Source organism: Tamandua tetradactyla, chromosome 1 (assembly GCF_023851605.1).
Source record: "Tamandua tetradactyla isolate mTamTet1 chromosome 1, mTamTet1.pri, whole genome shotgun sequence".
NCBI lineage: Eukaryota > Metazoa > Chordata > Mammalia > Pilosa > Myrmecophagidae > Tamandua > Tamandua tetradactyla.
This window is the reverse complement of record NC_135327.1, coordinates 25,054,151-25,073,301: the sequence shown is the minus strand read 5'-3', so window position 1 is coordinate 25,073,301 and position 19,151 is coordinate 25,054,151. Positions and strand designations below refer to the sequence as shown.

General features: G+C 37.5%; 1 protein-coding gene across 2 annotated transcripts in view; it reads left to right on the top strand.

Moving 5' to 3' along the window:
- The window catches only part of UBOX5 (U-box domain containing 5), a 58,118-nt gene that overhangs the window by 23,591 nt on the left and 15,376 nt on the right, over window positions 1-19,151 (top strand). For both annotated transcript variants that reach the window (XM_077112450.1, XM_077112442.1), the window contains exons 2-4: window positions 5,857-6,017; window positions 10,842-10,936; window positions 12,116-13,316. In XM_077112450.1, the coding sequence (XP_076968565.1) occupies window positions 10,883-10,936; window positions 12,116-13,316 (1,255 nt within the window). In that variant the 5' untranslated portion in view covers window positions 5,857-6,017; window positions 10,842-10,882. The remainder of the gene's footprint in view (window positions 1-5,856; window positions 6,018-10,841; window positions 10,937-12,115; window positions 13,317-19,151) is intronic.

Sequence of the window (19,151 nt, the reverse complement as noted above, 5' to 3'; positions counted from 1 at the left end):
TCTTTTTTTCATGGGTGGACAGGTAACTCAATTTAGAAATTATAAGAAGTATTATGCTTCTTGAAAAGCTGAAGTGCCCAATTTATAAAATTGCTCAGTGCATTGGTATTCCACCCACTCTTTGAGGTTAAATGCTTTTCTCTTGATGGGTAATTTTTTTTCCCTCTGTAACCTGTTTGAGCCTAGTCTTTAAAAAATGTGCATCTGGCAGAATTACTTTCCATTATATTTTTGTGAGACTCAGAATCATATTGTATAACTCAGTTATTGCAACTTCTTTGTAGACCAAAGGAAGATGGATGCTTAGGTGTTCAAAAAATACCACAACCATTTTATTCTCTTCTAAATTATCCCTCCCCATCCCTCAGCCCCAGATTTTGAATCCTCATCAAGCAAAGATTTACTTGGTTCCTTCATGCTCCAAGGAAACACAGACAGAAACCTTCTGGATATGGTAACTAACTTGTCCCAGTTTACTAGGGACTTTTTTCAGTTTTAGTTCTCTAAGTCCCGTATTCTGGGAAACCCTTAGTCCCAGGTAGAGCAAGATGGTCATGCTACTTCCTGATCCCTTCCCAAACATTCCCTTGCATTTTTCTGGACTCAGCCTCAGTACAGGGAGGCAAAGGAGAAAGGTTTGTTTCCATCTGGACAGCCAAGTCTATAGGGACTGTTGACTGTATGTACTCTGTATGTACTGTGGACATATATCTAGATCCTTGATACTCTCTGATAGCATTCTGAGACCTCAGAAATACATGCCAGTTGTTTAACCACTTACATCAATTTTAAACATATAAAAGGAAAAATACAGCTTATCCCACCACTCTAACACATTGCATATTTAAATTTCTAAATATCCACCACTACCTCCCAAATTCATGTACACATATTCCTCGATACAGATTTTACCAAATATGTGATCGTAATACTACTATTTTTGAGATCTTTTTGTTTATTTTTACTTATGTTTACATTTTTGTACATTCTTAACATTTGAATAACATGAATGGCAAAGACATACACATCACTCAAATTCATTATTAACTTGATAGCCACTTAGCTGGAGTCTTCAGTTGAGGGGCTTGGATCTATGTGAAGAACTGCAAGACTTCTATGTAATAAAGTATTTGGATTTATAAAATAAAGAATTTTTTATAGGCTACCACAAGAGATTCCTCTGGTGATGAAACAGTTCTGTATCCTGACTGTGGTAGCAAGTATACAGATTTACACATGTAATAAAAATGTGTAGAACTAAATGCAAACAGACACACAAATGAGTGCATGTAAAATTGTTGAAATCTGTAAAAGATCGATGGATTGTCTCAATATATCATTTTCCTGTTTATACTATAGTTATGATAGATGTTACCTATAGGGGAAACTGGGTGACAGGTACATGAACTCTCCCTGTTTCTTATAATGCTCTGTGAATATTCAATTACCTTAAAATTAAGAGTTCAATTAAAAAGTAAAAGAATTCTTAGAAGGTAGCTTTAAAATCCTTGTGAGATGCTCAGTAATGTTATATATAACTCATTTTTCCTTTTTCCTCCATTTAAAGAATAGCTCTCTCAAAAAATGAAGGAAGAAAATGTCTTAAGAGAAAGCCTGAAACTACTTTTTTTCCGTTTATTTCTAAGTGTTTTGTACTTTGATACTTATCTTAGATGTCTTCAGGAAGCTATTTGCAAAGATAGCCCCTAGTGAGCATCAAAAAGATAGTGGGAGTGCATTAGTCAGAGAAAAGGGAAGCCCCTTGAAGGGTGAGTTGCGGCTAAGTGGTTCAGAATTACTGTTATCATCTAGGAGGTTAATGGCAGACTTTCATTAGTGTCATTTCTTTCCCTGGTTATAAACCTTCTATGACTTCTCTCAGATCAGTAACTTTCAAACTTTTTTTTTTTAAACTGTAATCCTTAATAATAAATGTCTTTTGCATTAAAACTTAGAATAAACATATGTATTATAAAACTGAAACAAAAGTTTCACAAAACAGTGCTTACCCTCATGTGTTATATTCTGATATTTTCTTTCTATTAATTTTTTTTTAATTGCTGGCTATTGCTCAGTAATTTGAGGTCTTGATTCTTGACTTGTAGTTCAGAACAGTGCTGGACCAGCCCACCAGGTAAAGTAGTCTAAGCCCCTTGACACCACATTTGAGGCCCTTTCTATCTGACTCCACCTGACTCCTCAGCCCTGCATCCTATTCCTCTACTAACTATATACTTAGCGTTTCCTGAACCTGCCTTGTACTATCCTTCCTCATGCTGTCCTGCTTCTGTGCCTTGACTCTTAATGGTCTCTCCCTTCATGCCTTTGTCCTTCTGCTCTTATCGATGCCTCTTGGCACCCATAGTCAAGGATTTGTAGTCGTTGTACCATTAGTTGTAGTATCTGCCCTTCATTAGAGTTGCCCATAAGATCAGGCATATGTTCTGGTTGTACCTAGTTCAAATGTTTCCTGTGAATTCTTCCCTGTCTTCTGGGTATCCTTTTGGCCTTTCAAACTTTTTAATATACATTTGTTATCCATATATGAAACAAAAACAAAATTAATATACCATATACTCTTTGATATTTCATATCCTAATTTGCTTTTTATTTCTGTTCTTTCTTTGACCTATAATTTGATTTCAAAAACCGCAAGTTGAAAAATACTAATTTAGGCCATTCTTCCATACCCTGAATGACATCTATAGAAACCTCTCTTACAAACCTTTATATTCCATAATCACTGCTGGAAGGTAGTCTGTATCATTGTTAAGACTTGAGGACAGAACCATTTCATTTTTCCCAGTACCTAGCACTGGACCTATAAATGTTAACTTATTTAAAATTAAATCTGAATAAATAAAATTCAGTAGTACATTTAAAGAATGATCTGCCACAACTAATAGAGCCTATCTTAGTAATAAAAGATTGACTTGAAATTATAAAAATGTATTAATATAATCTCATGTTATATGTCAGATAAGAAAATCACATACATAGAGAAAAATTTGAATTCAAGGCACATTCCTACTTTCAGAAAAATTTATGAAATTTGGAATGTTTTATTACGAGTCTGTCAACATCTATCTGTAATTATCAACACTATTTTCAAAGATGAAGCACAGGAAGCATTTCCCTTCAAATATGGGAACAAACCAGAATGTCCACTCTATTGTTTCACATCTGAAAGTTCTATCTAATGCAGTAAAGATGAGACAGTAAGATGGTAAGCTACGTTACCATGTTGAGAAAGGAATTATTAATGATAATAGAATTATAAGAACTCTTAAGAACACAATAAAAAAATGTATTGAAATGAGTCCAGTAAGACCCTCAGTATATGATAAAAGTACCATAGTGAAAACTTTCCTGTATATAGCAATAACCAGTTAGAAAAATGCAGTAAAAAGATGCTATTCATAAATAGCAACTTTAATAAGAAAAAGGTAGGCTCCCTGTTCTGGTTTGCTAGCTGCTGGAATGCAATATACCAGAAGCGGAATGGCTTTTAAAAGGGGGAATTTAATGAGTTGCTAGGTTACAGTTCCAAGGTCAAGAAAATGTCCCAATTAAAACAGGTCTATAGATATGTCCAATCAAAGGCATCCAGGGAAAGATACCTTGGTTCAAGAAGGCTGATGAAGTTCAGGGTTTCTCTCTTAAGTGAGAAGGCACATGGCGAACACAGTCAGAGCTTCTCTCTCGGCTGGAAGGGCACATGGCGAACACAGCATCATCTGCTAGCATTCTCTCCTGGCTTCCGGTTTCATGAAGCTTCCCAGGAGGTGTTTTCCTTCTTCATCTCCAAAGGTCACTGGCTGGTGGACTCTGCTTCGTGGTGCTGCAGCATTCTCTGCTCTCTCTGAATTTCCCTCTCCAAAATGTTTCCTTTTTTATAGGACTTAAGAAACTAATCAAGACCCACCCAAATGGGTGGAGACATGTCATCCCTTAATCCAGTTTAACAACCACTCTTGACTAAATCACATCATCCAGGGAGATGATCTGATTACAGTTTCAAACATAAAGTATTGAATAGGGATTATTCTACCTTTATGAAATGGGATTTATATTAAAACACGGCTTTTCTTAGGGGGCATACTTCCTTTCAAACCAGCACACTTCCCTAGGAATAAAAGTGAAAATTGTACTGAGAGAGTAAAAGGAAAACCTATTAAGATTTTTATCTTAATATTATGATAGTAAGAAATTTGCAAACAGCCTAAGTGGCCAAGAAGAGAATAGTTTATAACTAATACCACATTCTATTTCAAAATTATTTTCAGGTAGCTTTCACAGTGTACACTATGACATAAGTGAATTCAGGCAAAGAGAAATTTGAGGGGTGGGCCACAGTTTTTGTATTTTGTTTTTGTATAATATAACATATATACAAAGTAAAGAAAGAAAAAGCAATAGTTTTCAAAGCACACTTCAACAAGTAGTTACAGGACAGATCCTAGAGTTTTGTCATGGGCTACCATACCATCATCTCAGATCTTTCCTTCTAGTTGCTCCAGAACATTGGAGACTAGAAGGAATAAATGTATTTTTTAATCATCACAATCGACTTTTTTTTTTTGAAAAATAACATATATACAAAAAAGCAATAAATTTCAAAGCATATCACAACATTTAGTTGTGGAACAGATTTCAGAGTTTGGTATGGGTTACAGTTACACAATTTTAGGTTATTTCTAGCTGCTCTAAGATATTGAAGACTAAAAGAAATATCAGTATAATGATTCATCAGTCATACTCATTTGTTAAACCCAACCTTCTCTGTATAATTCCACCATCACTGTTGATCTTTCTCCCACTCTTTAGGTGTATTTGTACTATGCCCATTCTAACTTTTTCATGTTGGAAGGGGCTATCTATAATAGCTGATGTTCTGGAGAGACTGGCCCCTCTAGGTTTCAGGACTTACCTTTTCAGGGACCTATCTAGAGGTTGTAGGTTTCTGGAACATTACCCTGGTGCATGGAAACTTTGTAGAATCTTATGTGTTGCCCTAAGTGTTCTTTAGATTGGCTGGAATAGTTTTGCCTGAGGTTTGGCAAATTATGATAGGTGGCAATGTTTAAGTGAAGCTTGCATAAGAGTGACCTCCAGAGTAGCCTCTTGACTCTATTTGAACTCTCTCAGCCACTGATACCTTTTTTGTTACACTTCTTTTTCCCTTTTGGTCAGGAAAGCATTGGTGATCCCATGGCACCGGGCCAGACTCATCCCTGGGGGTCATCTCCCACGCCACCAGAGAGGCTTTCACCCCTGAATGTCATGTCCCATGTTGTGGGGAGGGCAGTGATTTCGCTTGCTGAAGTTAGGTTTAAAGAGAGCGATGGGCCACAGTTTTTATTCTGAGCTTTCCAGCAGTCAAAGTAAAGAAGGTATCATACTCAACTGTGATACATAGTCACAACATAAAATATTGAACTGCTAGGGAGAAACAACTGTTCCTGGCACTGAGGCCAAAAGAGAAAATTTCCCCATGAGTCTCAAAGGAAGATATTGTGAGGGTAGAAAATGATCATTTTAACAACATAATAAAATAGCAGTCAACTTTATTGAGCTGTTTCTCATGAAATTCCTTGCCAGTAGACCACACAGAGCCAATGAAAAGTTAGAAGAGCAGTATTTGCACTGGGGTGAGGAATGTGATGGTGGTAACTGGAATGAACACAAGAATAGTCTGGTACCCTTTTCTGAAGCTCAGCTCCATGCAGTGATACATTTTAGAGACTAAAGTTGTGGTTCACAAATGATGTGTTGTGCCACACTGGTGTCCTGTGAATCTTCACAGATTGGCCACTGAATTTTTATTAATGTGTTAATTTTTTTTTTTTGCTACAGCTGAGGATCCAAACTGCTATGATGTCTGTCAGATGGTGGAGTATAATATGCAGCAGCTACTAAGGATGCCAGGCAGGAAACCAAAGGTGGCTGGCACTAAAGAGAATTTACTTTGGATGGACTGAACATACTCCATAAATATTCTTTCAAATTGGATTTTGGTAAGTGCTGCAGAGAGCAAGTAGTCTATGTCTGTCCAGGTAGAGGTCCAGTGGCACTGAGAATCTCTGTTGAAGGTTGAGATGCTTTTTGAGGTGAGATACTTGAATAGAAGACTAGCCTGCCTCCACAAAGAAGTGGGAAGAGGGTGTAACTATGGGCAGGACCAAGATTTTCCTCAAAAAACAATTTGAGGTGTGATCCAACATATTTTTGAAAGGGCAGTCAAGGTTCTCACATTTCTACATCATAGCACATATTCATGTTGTTTTTAAGTCTGGACAATTTTTTTTTAATGAATGATACTAAAACTCCACCTAAGTAACAGAAAATTAAAAATAGGTAAGATATCCGTAGAATATCTAACTTTAAGCACTATAACTTCCTGGTAAATCCTTTAAGGCAAATGTCCAAGTAAGATAGTAAGCAGAGTGGCTAATTAAGGTTTGAATTAACCAATTACAGTTCTTCATCTACAAGATAATAATATTAGCCCCTACTTTGGGGTTGTTATGAGATTTAAATGAAATAGATGATGCAGGTTATATATTTAACATAATGCCTAATATATAGTATTAAGCTCAGTAAACATTAACTTTCATTTATTATCATGTCATTAATGTAATTTCAGATATTCACTGGATATCACCGAATTTGCAGTTAAACAAGAAGAAATCTGGCATAATCTGAATTAATGAGCAGAGATAGCATTCCCATGAATACCATAATGGTATCATGATATATCCCCAAATTGCTCTGTAGCTTCAATAAAATCTAATAAAAATCCCAGCAGTGTTTTCATGGAACTTGACAGAAAAAATTCTAAATTCTAAAATTTGTGTGGAAAAGCGAAGGACCATGAATAGATAAGTCACTCTTCAGAAAGAAAAAGTGAGATTTATCCTATCAGATAACCAAAATCAAGACTTTTAAGCTGTAGGATGAAGGCACTGCAGTATTTGCATAGACGCAGATAAATATGTCAGTTAAAGAGAATAAAGAACCTAGCAAGTGATCCACATATATTTAGAGACTTGAAAGATGAGATGGTGTTATAGGTCAGTGAGAAAAAGCACAAACTTTTTTTTTTAATTTTTAAATTATTTTTTTAAATACCAAAATATACCAAACAAATGCAAACATTCTTAACTTTTGATCATTCCGTTCTACATATATTATCAGTAATTCACGATATCATCACATAGTTGCATATTCATCATCATGATCATTTCTTGGAACATTTGCATCTATTCAGAAAAAGACATAAAAAGAAAACTGAAAAAAATTCATACATACTATAGCCTTTACCCCTCCCTTTCACTGATCACTAGCATTTCAAACTAAATTTATTTTAACATTTGTTCCCCCTATTATTTATTTTTATTCCATATGTTATACTCATCTGTTGACAAGGTAGATAAAAGGAGCATCAGACACAAGGTTTTCATAATCACACAGTCACATTGTGAGAGCTGTATCATTACACAGTCATCTTCAAGAAACATGGCTACTGGAACACAGCTCTACATTTTCAGGCAGTTCCCTCCAGTCTCTCCATTACATCTTGAATAACAAGGTAATATCTATTTAATGCATAAGAATAACCTCCAGGATAACCTCTCGACTCTGTTTGGAATCTCTCAGCCATTGTCACTTTATTGTGCCTCATTTCACTCTTCCTCCTTTTGGTCGAGAAGGTTTTCTCAATCCCTTGATGCTGAGTCTCAGCTCATTCTAGGATTTCTGTCCCACATTGCCATGAAGGTCCACACGCCTGGGAGTCATGTCCCACGTAGACAGGGGGAGGGTGGTGACTTTGAAAAGCACAAACTCTTAAGTAATACTGAAACAGTTGAATATTCAAATGAAAAAAAAGAAAGAACTAGGATCCCTATCTCATACCATACACAAAATTAATTCCAGGTAGATTAAAAACTTAAAAATGAAAGGTACAGCTTCCTTTAAAACACTTGAAAGAATATATAAGGAGGACATCACACTGACCAGGAAGAGTTTCTTAAATAAAATGCAAAATCACAAAACATCAAGGACTGGTAAATCCCACATTACATTAAAATTAAGAATTTCTGTTCATCAAGAAACACTGTAAAGAAAATGAAAATATATACCACGAATTGGAAGTAGATATTTGTCACTCATACAGCTAATAAAGTATTAATAATCAGAATATATAAAGAATTCCTATGAAATAATAAAGAATAAAACTTAGAAAAATGAGCAAAAGATTAACATTTCACGGAAGACGAAGCATGAAACGACAGTAAATATATATGAAGAGATTTTTAACCTCAGTAGTAGTTAGGGAAATGATGATTAAAGTATCAGGAGATACCCATTTAAACACTAAATAGGTAAATTGAAAAATCTTGACTTTATATACTATTGGAGTATAAATTGGCATAACCACTTTGGGAATAAGGTATATTTCAAATTGAGACTCACAAAACATCAGTAGATTCTTAAGTCATTTTGGGGTCTAGACCAACATTAGGAAAGAGAAATACTGGAGTTCATTATATGTAATGGGTAAATATTACCTCATGAAACTTGAAAGTATGTATATATACATACACATGCACACACATGTGTGCTTACCATGCAGTCTGACATTTCGGCTATCTCAGACATCAATTTCTTTTTACTTTCTTTCTTTTTTTTTTTGGAGGGTGGGGTGCATGGGCTGGGAATTGAGTCCCAGTCTCCTGCATGGCAGGCGAGAATTCTACCACTGAACTACCTTGCACCCCCACTTTTCATTTTTGAGTTATTGAGGAGAATAAGAAAGAGGGGAGAAGCCTGGAGAAATTTTTCATCCATTCCTCAAAAAATGAATTCTGTAAAATATAGTCCATGCTGAGTCCAGACCAGATTCTAAAATGCTCTGATAAAGAGATGGTGTGTATGCCTCAAAAAGTGGGAACCACTGGGAGTTTCACACAAATTCACAAAGAACAGGAGACTTTAGGCCAGGAGCTCTCCTCTCCAAACCATCAGATTCATCTCCCTTTTGTATTTTTTGTCATGGGCAGGCTCTGGGAATTGAACCCAGATCTTCAGTATGGCATGCCCTCATCTCCCTTTTTTTAATAACACATATTTTGTAATATTCCTTGTATTGTCCTGAACTTAAAGTCAGGGATAATATAAATGACCTGTGTATATTACTTTTAAAAACCCAACAAATATATATCCATGTTTATCATCTATCCATTCATCTATTTTCTAAACATTTGAGAATGGTTCGTATATATCATATTCTTTGAAAACTGGATACTCCCATGTATTTTTCCTAAGAACAAGGATATTCAGATATTTACTTATGTAAGCACCTTAACTACAGTCATCAAATTCAAATAATTTAACATTGATAGAGAACGTACAGTCGATATTCCTGTCTATCCTCCAGATTTTTTCAGCTGCCCAGTAAAATCCTTTGGGACATTTTCTCCTCCATTATTAGATCCAATCTGCAATAATGTGTTGTATTGAGACATTATTTTCTCTTTAGTCTCTCTTTTCAGTTGTGTGAATATATAGACAACATGAACTTTCCCATCTCAACTACTCCCAAGAATACAAATCAATGGAATTAATCACATTCACAATTTTTTGTCACCCTTATTACCATCCATTACCAGAACTTTCCCATCACTTAGAACATAATCAGAAGCTTTTTACCAGCATGTAGAATTACCTAGGATGCAGACTGACATGTGTGTAGCATTGTTTTCAGTGATACGGTTTTCAGAAATGGTCAGCACCTCTTGGTAAAGGTCTGAAAGAAACAACAATATTTCCATGATTTATATGGAAGTTTCCTTCATAGAAAATTCACGAGCTCTTAAAATCATGTTAAAAAAATGCCTTGTGTTAATATGTAAAACTGATTTAAGGACTAGGCTGAAATAATAAGAAAGATTTAAAAGTCACCTGAGACAGATCTACACTGTGAGAAACTTGCCCACTCAGATGTTGCAGAATGCCTGGCCTCTGCTTGACTTGCCAGGCCTCTGCAAGTAGCACCTATCAGGCATAACAACAAAAAGACCCCAGAGGGTGATCTGTCCCTATTGGGCCAAAAGAGTTTTCCATGGCATTGTCTAGGAAAAGCACAGGGCAGTCTGGCAGAAGAGTAAGTAGCTGGCTGGTCTCACCCGTGGAGTTCAGATCCATTGGAGGGACCCGCCACTGGAAGGGATGCTTATAGTGGCCGCCTTACTTCTTTATAGAGGAGTATCAAAGGGTGTTAGATAAATTGCTCATTAAAATGATCTAAGATTTTACTTCTGAATAATTATTTTTTCTGTTATAATTGTTTTCTTTTTCATAAGAAAATATAATTGCACTGGCAAGTGTTAAGTGATAAAATTGTCCAGCACTGCTGTGATTATTTTCTCTGACCTTTTCTACTCTTAAACCCTCTCGCTCAGTGGTCCTGTTCTTTATTGAGCTGAGGCACTGTTGGCCCTCTCCTTACTGTTAGGAGACCCCTGCAGAGTTGATAAGGTCTTGCCCTGACTAGCTTTTTAGAGCAACTGTCAGCTGGAGAACTAGGAGGACTGCTCTTATCTAGGCTAATCTGCTCAGCCTGCAGTAGTATTCTGCAAAATTTTTAAGTGACTAATTTTTTTTCCAACATCACATACAGAATATAAAGAGAGTAAGCATAGATCATGAGTGTGTGTGTTAAATTTTTTGTTGTAACCTTGCATGAGTCTGTTCTCTTAGAAATCAAGTCCTGAAAGTTTAGAATTAAATTTTAACTTACCTAATTCCAAGGTTTTTTTATTTTTATTTTGTTTAAGGCTGTTTCTGATGCTTGGAAGTTATTCTTTCAACCACAAAGATGGTAATAAATCTTTGCCTTCCCCAGTTCAGACCAAGAATTCACTGCAACAAGGTAAACAAAGCAAGTAATATATACTTATGTATAAATATACAATATGTATCTTTCATATTTTCCCCGTTTCCTACCCTGTGTATGTGAACTTAATTTAGGCTTAGTGTACTTTCACTGTAATTGTTTTAGATTCCCACTGGTGATATTTAGATAAGCATGGGTTAGGCTTAAGCACTGTTATAACATGAGCCGTGACTCATTTTATGGAGGGTCTTTACACGTGCTTTTCCCTCTGATCAATTTTAGTTCCCACCCAAAGTTATTAACAGAGGTAGAAATACCCTCTCCTCCGTAATTCTTGCTAAATTTCAGTGTTATAAATGATCATTTATATTGGTTATTTGTATACCTTAGTCTTTGTTATTTCAGTTAAGCTCCTCCTTTTATACAAAGGAGAGTATCTTTCCATAGCCCAGACTAAGAATAGAGCAACAAGAGAATTGGGCCCCTTCCCTAAGTTGGAGTTTATGTACATACTGCATATATGTAGTATAGACCTTGGCATACAAAAGGTCTCAGGTAATTAGGCTAACTCCTTTGGACAAAGATATCTTAAAATTTTCACTGGTTATAACAATTTTAGAAATATTGAAAGAAATATTTTTAAAAATCACACTCAATTCCACCCCCTAGCACATCTATTCTTTTAACTTTTCCATTGTCTTTTGTGGCCTTTGTTGCTGAGCATACATTTTTTACCAGGTTTCATCATTCATAGATTTACAAAAAGCTTGCTTCTTATGCCTTCCAGTGAAAATGTTAAAATCAGTAGAGTCCAAATACAACATGAAAAAATTTAATGGACATCTTTGTTTTTCCCTAAATCTGCATGTTTTCAACCCCTGAAATAAAAAGCATTAGAATTTCTGCTCCCTCTTCATAGAGATTTTTTTTTAAGAGATTTTTGGTTTGGTTGGGCAGGGCATGATTTTATTGTTTGTATATTTTCAGGATGGGCAGTACTTGGGGACATAGCTGTGTTCTGCCTTTGACCTGATTTTGGGTACCTGCAAAACAGAAACAAAAAACTGGAGAAATTAGGTTTTATAGAGGAAATTTTAAAGGAAGAACTTCAGATTTTCTTTAAGGTGTTTTTTTTAGAAGTGGTAAGTTCTTGAAAACTTATCTTTATTTGGACCTCATCAAATCAATGTGTCTTTTATTTGTCATTAACTCTAGATATCAGCTGATGGTTATGAAGTAGAAAATCTCATCTCTGAAGACCTCATAAAGAGAAGTCGTGGTTTTAGGTCAGAGTATTTCATTAGGCCACCAATCTATGTGATTGTTTCCTTTCCTTTTACTGTGGAAATCTGTAGGATCAACATAGACCTCACAGCCGGGGGAGCCCAGAATGTCATTGGCCTGGAAATGTACACATCTGCCTTATCCAGCAGTGCTTCTTGGAGTACCTCTGAGTGTCAGACTCCAGGCCCAGCTGAGCCATCCATTCCAAGCAAAGAGGTATTCACCTTGGTAGGCAAAGTCTTGTTGAAAAACCAGAGCCAAGTGGTATTTACCCACAGGGGGTTCAAGGCCCGACCACCTTTTGGTCCAATGGAAGCTACACTACCTTCCCCTGCTACTGTGACCCAAGAGCTCTGGAATAAAGGGGTTCTTTCCCTTAGCCACGTGGCCCATCTTAAGATCTGCATCACCCATGTAACAGGCAGTGGTATCCCTTGCATCAAGCGATTGGAGGTATGGGGTCAGCCAGCCAAAACCTGCTCTCAGGAGGTCATAGACAGTGTCCTGCTGGTTGCTTCAGAGAGCCTCCCTCAGAGCTTGGCTCTCCAGGCCCCAACCTTGCCCATGGAGAGTGACTGTGACCCCAGGAACCAAACTGAGGACCAGGAGGCCCCCTCCAGGCTACAGGAGCTTGCCGAGGTAATACAGGATGTGCCGGAGGAGTTCCTGGATCCCATCACCCTAGAGATCATGCCTTGCCCCATGCTGCTGCCCTCAGGCAAGGTCATTGATCAGAGCACACTGGAGAAATGTAACCGCAGTGAGGCTGCATGGGGCCGTGTGCCCAGCGACCCTTTCACAGGAGTAGCCTTTACTCCACACTCCCAGCCTCTGCCACACCCCTCCCTAAAGGCCCGGATCGACCATTTCCTGCTCCAGTACTCCATCCCTGGCTGCCACCTGCTTGGGAGAGCACAAACTGCAGTGACAATGACGCCTTCTTCCATTGCTATGCCTTCTCGGAAAAGGAAGATGGAGCAGGCCGAACAGGCCCCAGGCAGTAGCATTGATATGATTCCTTCCTGTTTTTCTACCACAAACCCTTTGGTCTCACCCACTACCTCAATGCACACTGCTAAGAAAATGAAAGCTTCCGGTGAGCTTGGCCTGACACAAATGGACTGCTCCACAGGTAATCCATCATGTTATGTCCATGACCCATTGTCATCCTTACCCTTGGCAGATGATGTTTGGCACTTATCTATATTTTGCCACCCTAAAATCCTTCAGCTGGCACCATGCTCCTTCTCATTTCTCATTGTGGGGCCCTTCAGCTTTGTCTTCAGACCAGCAATCCTGAGGCCTTGGAGGAGCCTCTTGTCTTTCTAGTGCTTCAGTCTATGTGTTTTATTCCTCCATCCAATGGTAGTCCCAAGACTGTTTTTGGGCTCTCTCTCAGGCTCCCTTTATGTGCCCTGGCCAAGTCAACACTTTTTTTCTGGGCTTGAAATCTCGGATCAGAGCTGTTGGGAGGAGAGACTCCAGTACCTCAGAGCAGACCTTTTTTCCTTTTGGTACCTTCTCTTCGTTTACTCATGTCTCAGTGGGCTTCTTCAGGGTATTGTTTCTAACCTTTGCAGATGTCCTTTGACGTCCCCTCTGCCTCAGTCTGCTACCCCATGGGGTGCCATGGACACATAGAAAAGTAAAAAAGTATAGATTGTGGGCCTTCCTTCCAGGAGATGGTCTTACTGAAGAGACAAGACACATTAAAAAAGGTGCTGTCAGTAAATGTGTGAATGAGTTGAAACATTCTTTCATATACAGTTAAAGCATCCTGCCTTACCTGGGGCATTGTCAGTGATTCCTGGGACGACTGATGCTTGCCATCTCCTGGGGGGAGCATGCTTGGTTCACTTGGTGACCTCTGCAGCTAAGTGTGCTCAGTAAGCCATAGTTGCTTTGTTTAGCTTTTTTCCGCAGTCAAACCCCAACCAACCACCTACTCACCTTCCACATATTTCTTCCTTCATTGGTCTCAGATTTAAGGGCCTTTGTTTTACTGGAGCCTACATTCATGTTCATTCCCTGAGCCCCTGTATGAAAGATCATTGTGGTTTTCATGTGTTTCAACCCGAATGACAAATAATGTATTTATTCTAGTAAAATATAGGAGGAGAGAAGAGAAATGAAGAAATAAATGAATTTAAAATGTCCTAGCTGAGGAAAGCCACAGTGGAAGATCCTAGTACCTCAATTAGGACATTTATCTTCTGGTCATAATTACTGATTTGGGCAAAAGCTATTATGAAATTTACAAAGAAAAAGAACAAAGTCAACAAGATATTTTAATTGTAAAATTGAAACAAAGATTTGTGATTTTTGGAATTGAAGATTAGGCAAGAGCTTTAAAGTTGATATAAAAAAATCTTCAGACCACTTTTATCACTGTTCGGCTTAATTTCATCCAATTTTATTAATAAGCAATATATTCATACAGTAAAAATTGTACCTACACACAGTGAAACATCTAAATCTCTCTTTTTGATGGGCATTTAGATTGTTTCTAATATTTTACTATTACAAACAACTCTGAAATGAATAATCTTTCACTTATGTACATGTGCAAGTATATCTGTAGAACAAGATTATAGAAGTGGAATTTTTGGGTCAAAGGATATATATCTGTAAATTTGATAGACTTTGCTGAATTGCCTTAGGGAATATCCTACCAGAAGTGTGTATGAGATTCCTCATAGCCTTGACAACAGAATATATCACACTACCATTTGATAGATAAAAAATGGAGTCTTATGTTGTTTTATTTTCATTTTTCTATTTATTAGGGAGATGAGCATTTTCCTATATGATTAAAAATCGTTTGTGTTTCCTTTTCTGTGAACTGCCCATTTCCTAGTTGTTGATCTTTTTCTTAGTAATTTCTAGGAGCTCTTATACATTTATAGAGATTAGGCCTTTGATGTGAACCGAAAATATATTTTCCTGTTTTTTTGTTGGTCCTTTTTTAGGGGGAGTTGGGGGCAGGAGTTGGAGTTATATGTACCCCAGAAAAGCATGTTCTTAAACTTAATCCTTTCCTGTAATGGAAAGGTTTTGATGAGGTTACTTCAATTAAGGTGTGGCCCACCTCAGTAAGAATGGGACTTAATCCTATTAATGGAGTCCTTTGTAAGTAAAATGAAATTCAGACATAGAGAAAGCCACAGAGGGAGCAGCCAGAAGCTGAACATCTACAGAACCCAAAGAGAAAGGAAAGACCAGGAAATGCCAATATGTGCCTTGCCATTTGATCAGCTAAAGACCAAGGATCACAAGCAGCCAGCTGCAGGACATCACATTGCCTTGCTGATTTCTTTTTTTCTGTTGTTAATTTTTGTTAATAAAACCAGTCAGCATACAATATGAACATTCTTTTTTTATCACATAGTTGTATATTCATCATTATGATCATTTCTTAGAATATTTGCATCAATTCGGAAAAAGAAATAGAAAACAGAAAAAAAATTCGTAAATACCATACCCCTTACCCCTCCCTTTCATTGATCACTAGCATTTCAATCTACTAAATTTATTTTAACATTTTTCTCCCTATTATTTATTTATTTTTAATCCCTATGTTTTACTCATCTGTCATAAGGTAGATAAAAGAAGCATCAGGTGCAAGGTTTTCATAATCACACAGTCATGTTGTGAAAGCTGTATCATTATACAGTCATCTTCAAGAAACATGACTGCTGGAACACAGCTCTACAATTTCAGGCAGTTCCCTCCAGCCTCTCTGTTATACCTTAACTAAAAAGTTGATATCTGTTTAATGCATAAGAATAACCTCCAGGATAACCTCTCGACTCTGTTTGGAATCTCTTAGCTATTGACATTTTATTTTGTCTCATTTCTCTCTTCTCCCTTTTGGTCAAGAAGACTTTCTCAATCCCTTGGTGCTGAGTCCTAGCTCATTCTAGGATTTCTGTCTCATGTTGCCAGGAAGGTCCATACCCCTGGGAGTCATGTCCCATGTAGAGAGAGGGAGGGCAGTGAGTTTGCTTGTCGTGTTGGCTGAGAGAGGCCATATGTGAGCAACAAAAGAAATTCTCTTGGGGGTGACTCTTAGGCCTAAGTAGGCTTAGCCTATCCTTTGCGGGGTTAAGTTTCATGTAAACAAACCCCAAGATTGGGGTCTCAGCCTATTTCTTTGGTTGTCCCCACTGCTTGTGAGAATATCAAGAATTCTCCACTTGGGGAAGTTGAATTTTCCCCCTTTCTCACCATTCCCCCAAGGGGACTTTGCAAATACTTTTTTGTTCAAATCCTTCTGGGATTTAACCTTGATGATTTCTTGATCTAGACTTTTTCTTAGCCTCAAAACTGTGAACAAATATAAATTTCCATTGCTTATGCCATCTTTCTGCATGGTATTTGCTTGAGCAGTCTAGATTTTAGCAAAATCTAAAACAAATTTTGATATCAGGAGAGTGGGGTACTGCTTTTGAAAATACCAAAAATGTGGAAACAGCTTTGGAATTGGGTAATGGGTAGAGGTTGGAAGAATTGTGAGGTGTTTGATAGAAAAAAGCCTAGATTGCTTTGAAGAGATTGTTGGTATAGAAATAAGGATGATAAAGTTACTTAGGAGGCCTTAGAAGGAAATGACTGTGTAGGTGGGCACTGGAGGTAAAGTGATCCTTGTATTAAAATGGCAGAGAGCTTGGTGAAATTGAGTTCTTGTGTTGGGTAGAAGGCGGAACTTGAAAATGATAAACTTGGATATTTAATTGAGGAGATTTCCAAACTAAGTGTAGAAGGTACAGCCTGGTTTTTCCTTGCAGCTTATAGTGAAATGAGAGAGGAAAGGGATAAGCTTAGAACTGAACTCCTAGGTACAAAGAAACCAGACACTGATAGTTTGGAAAATTCTCAGCCTATCCAGAATAGGTCTCTATGTGAACGTTTATGAACATGGAACCAGCCAGCAGTTTCCATGGAAATCAGGATTGGAGTTACAGTTATCCAGGAAAGATCTGTGGAAAGTCTTTTGGACTGAGGGATTCGACCCCCGTGAACTGTGTGCAAAGCTGACAAGTTCTTTGTGAAATCTGTATGAACAGAACCACTGCCAGTCTGAACTAAAAGGGACAGAGAAGGGGCACATTAAAGGAAGAATGACCTCAAGGGCAGAACAATGGAAGCAAGGTCTGAACTGAGGAGATTTCCTTGGGCCATGAGGAGCAGGCTCATCCTTGTGTGTAGAAAGGACAATTCTGCCCTAAGGTTTTAGAGTGGGTGGACGTTCCACCTTTTGCTTTGGGAGAGCACTTCCACCCAGTGCTTGGAGATGGTAGGGCCTGTGCCCCAGTGTTGGTGATGAAGAACCTGGCTGCCACTGCAGCCTCACTGCAGTGAGGTGAGGCTTGTGCCCTGGGGTTTGTAGAGAGCAAGGTCACGTCCTGGGTTGTTGGGCTTAGGGCCTGAGTTCATTGCTAGGTGTTGGCCAGAGGCTGCCCTCAGTTCTTTGTCACATGGAAGCTCACAATATGGTAGCTTGCTTCATCAGAGCAAGCAAGCAAGACAAGCAAGAGAGTCCAAATAAGATGGAAGTCAAACTTTTTTATAATCTAATCTTGGAAGTGGCTTCCCATTACTTTTGCTGTAGTCTGTTTGTTAAAAGCAAATCACAAAGTCCAGCCCATGCTCAAGAGGAGGGGGATACCCACAGACATGATTATCATCAGGTGAGGTTAATCAGGAGCCATTTCAGAAGCTACCTCCCACACCATTAATTCCAATTTTATTAACTGTTTTTATTCAGGATTGGTTGCTGAATGTTGTCTAATACCTTTCGGTGTCAAGGAGATGATTACGACTTTTCATCCTTAGAGTGTTTAAATCTTTTAATGTAATGAAGTACACTGACAGATTTCCTAGATTTGAACCACTCTTACATTACTGGAAAAAAATGCCATTTGATCATGATTCTTTTAATGTACTACTGACTTCTGTTTGCTAGTGTTTCATTTAGAAGGTTTGCATGCGTTGGTAAGATTGGACAGTAGGGAGTGTGAGTGTGTGTGTCTGCATGTGCACACATTGATCAGGTTTTGGTATAAACGATTTACTTGCTTTATAAAAAGAATTTGGAAATTTTTCTTTTTCTACTCTAGAACAATATAAGTAGTATTAAAACCATTTACTCTTTTTTTCAGTTTTTTTTTTAATTAATTAAAAAAATTAACTAACAACATTTAGAAATCATTCTATTCCACATATGCAATCAGTAATTCTTAATCACACATAGATGTGTGATCATCATTTCTTAGTACATTTGCATCGATTTAGGAAAAGAACTAGCAAAACAACAGAAAAAGATATAGCATGATAACATAGAGAAAAAAATAAAAATAGAAATAAAAAATAAAAAAATATATTAAAAAAAGGAAAAAACAAAAAACACAAACAAACAAAAACTATAGCTCAGATGCAGCTTCATTCAGTGTTTTAACATAATTACATTACAATTAGATAGTATTGTGCTGTCCATTTTTGAGTTTTTGTATCTAGTTCTGTTGCACAGTCTGTAACCCTTCAGCTCCAATTACCCATTGTCTTACCCTGTTTCTAACTCCTGATAGTCTCTGTTACCAATGACATATTCCAACTTTATTCTCTAATGTCGGTTCACATCAGTGGGACCATGCAGTATTTGTCCTTTAGTTTTTGGCTAGTCTCACTCAGCATAATGTTCTCTAGGTCCATCCATGTTATTACATGCTTCATAAGTTTATTCTGTCTTAAAGCTGTATAATATTCCATCGTATGTATATACCACAGTTTGTTTAGCCACTCGTCTGTTCATGGACATTTTGGCTGTTTCCATCTCTTTGCAATTGTAAATAATGCTGCTATAAACCTTGGTGTGCAAATGACCGTTTGTGTCTTTGCCCTTAAGTCCTTTGAGTAGATACCTAGCAATGGTATTGCTGGGTCGTATGGCAATTCTATATTCAGCTTT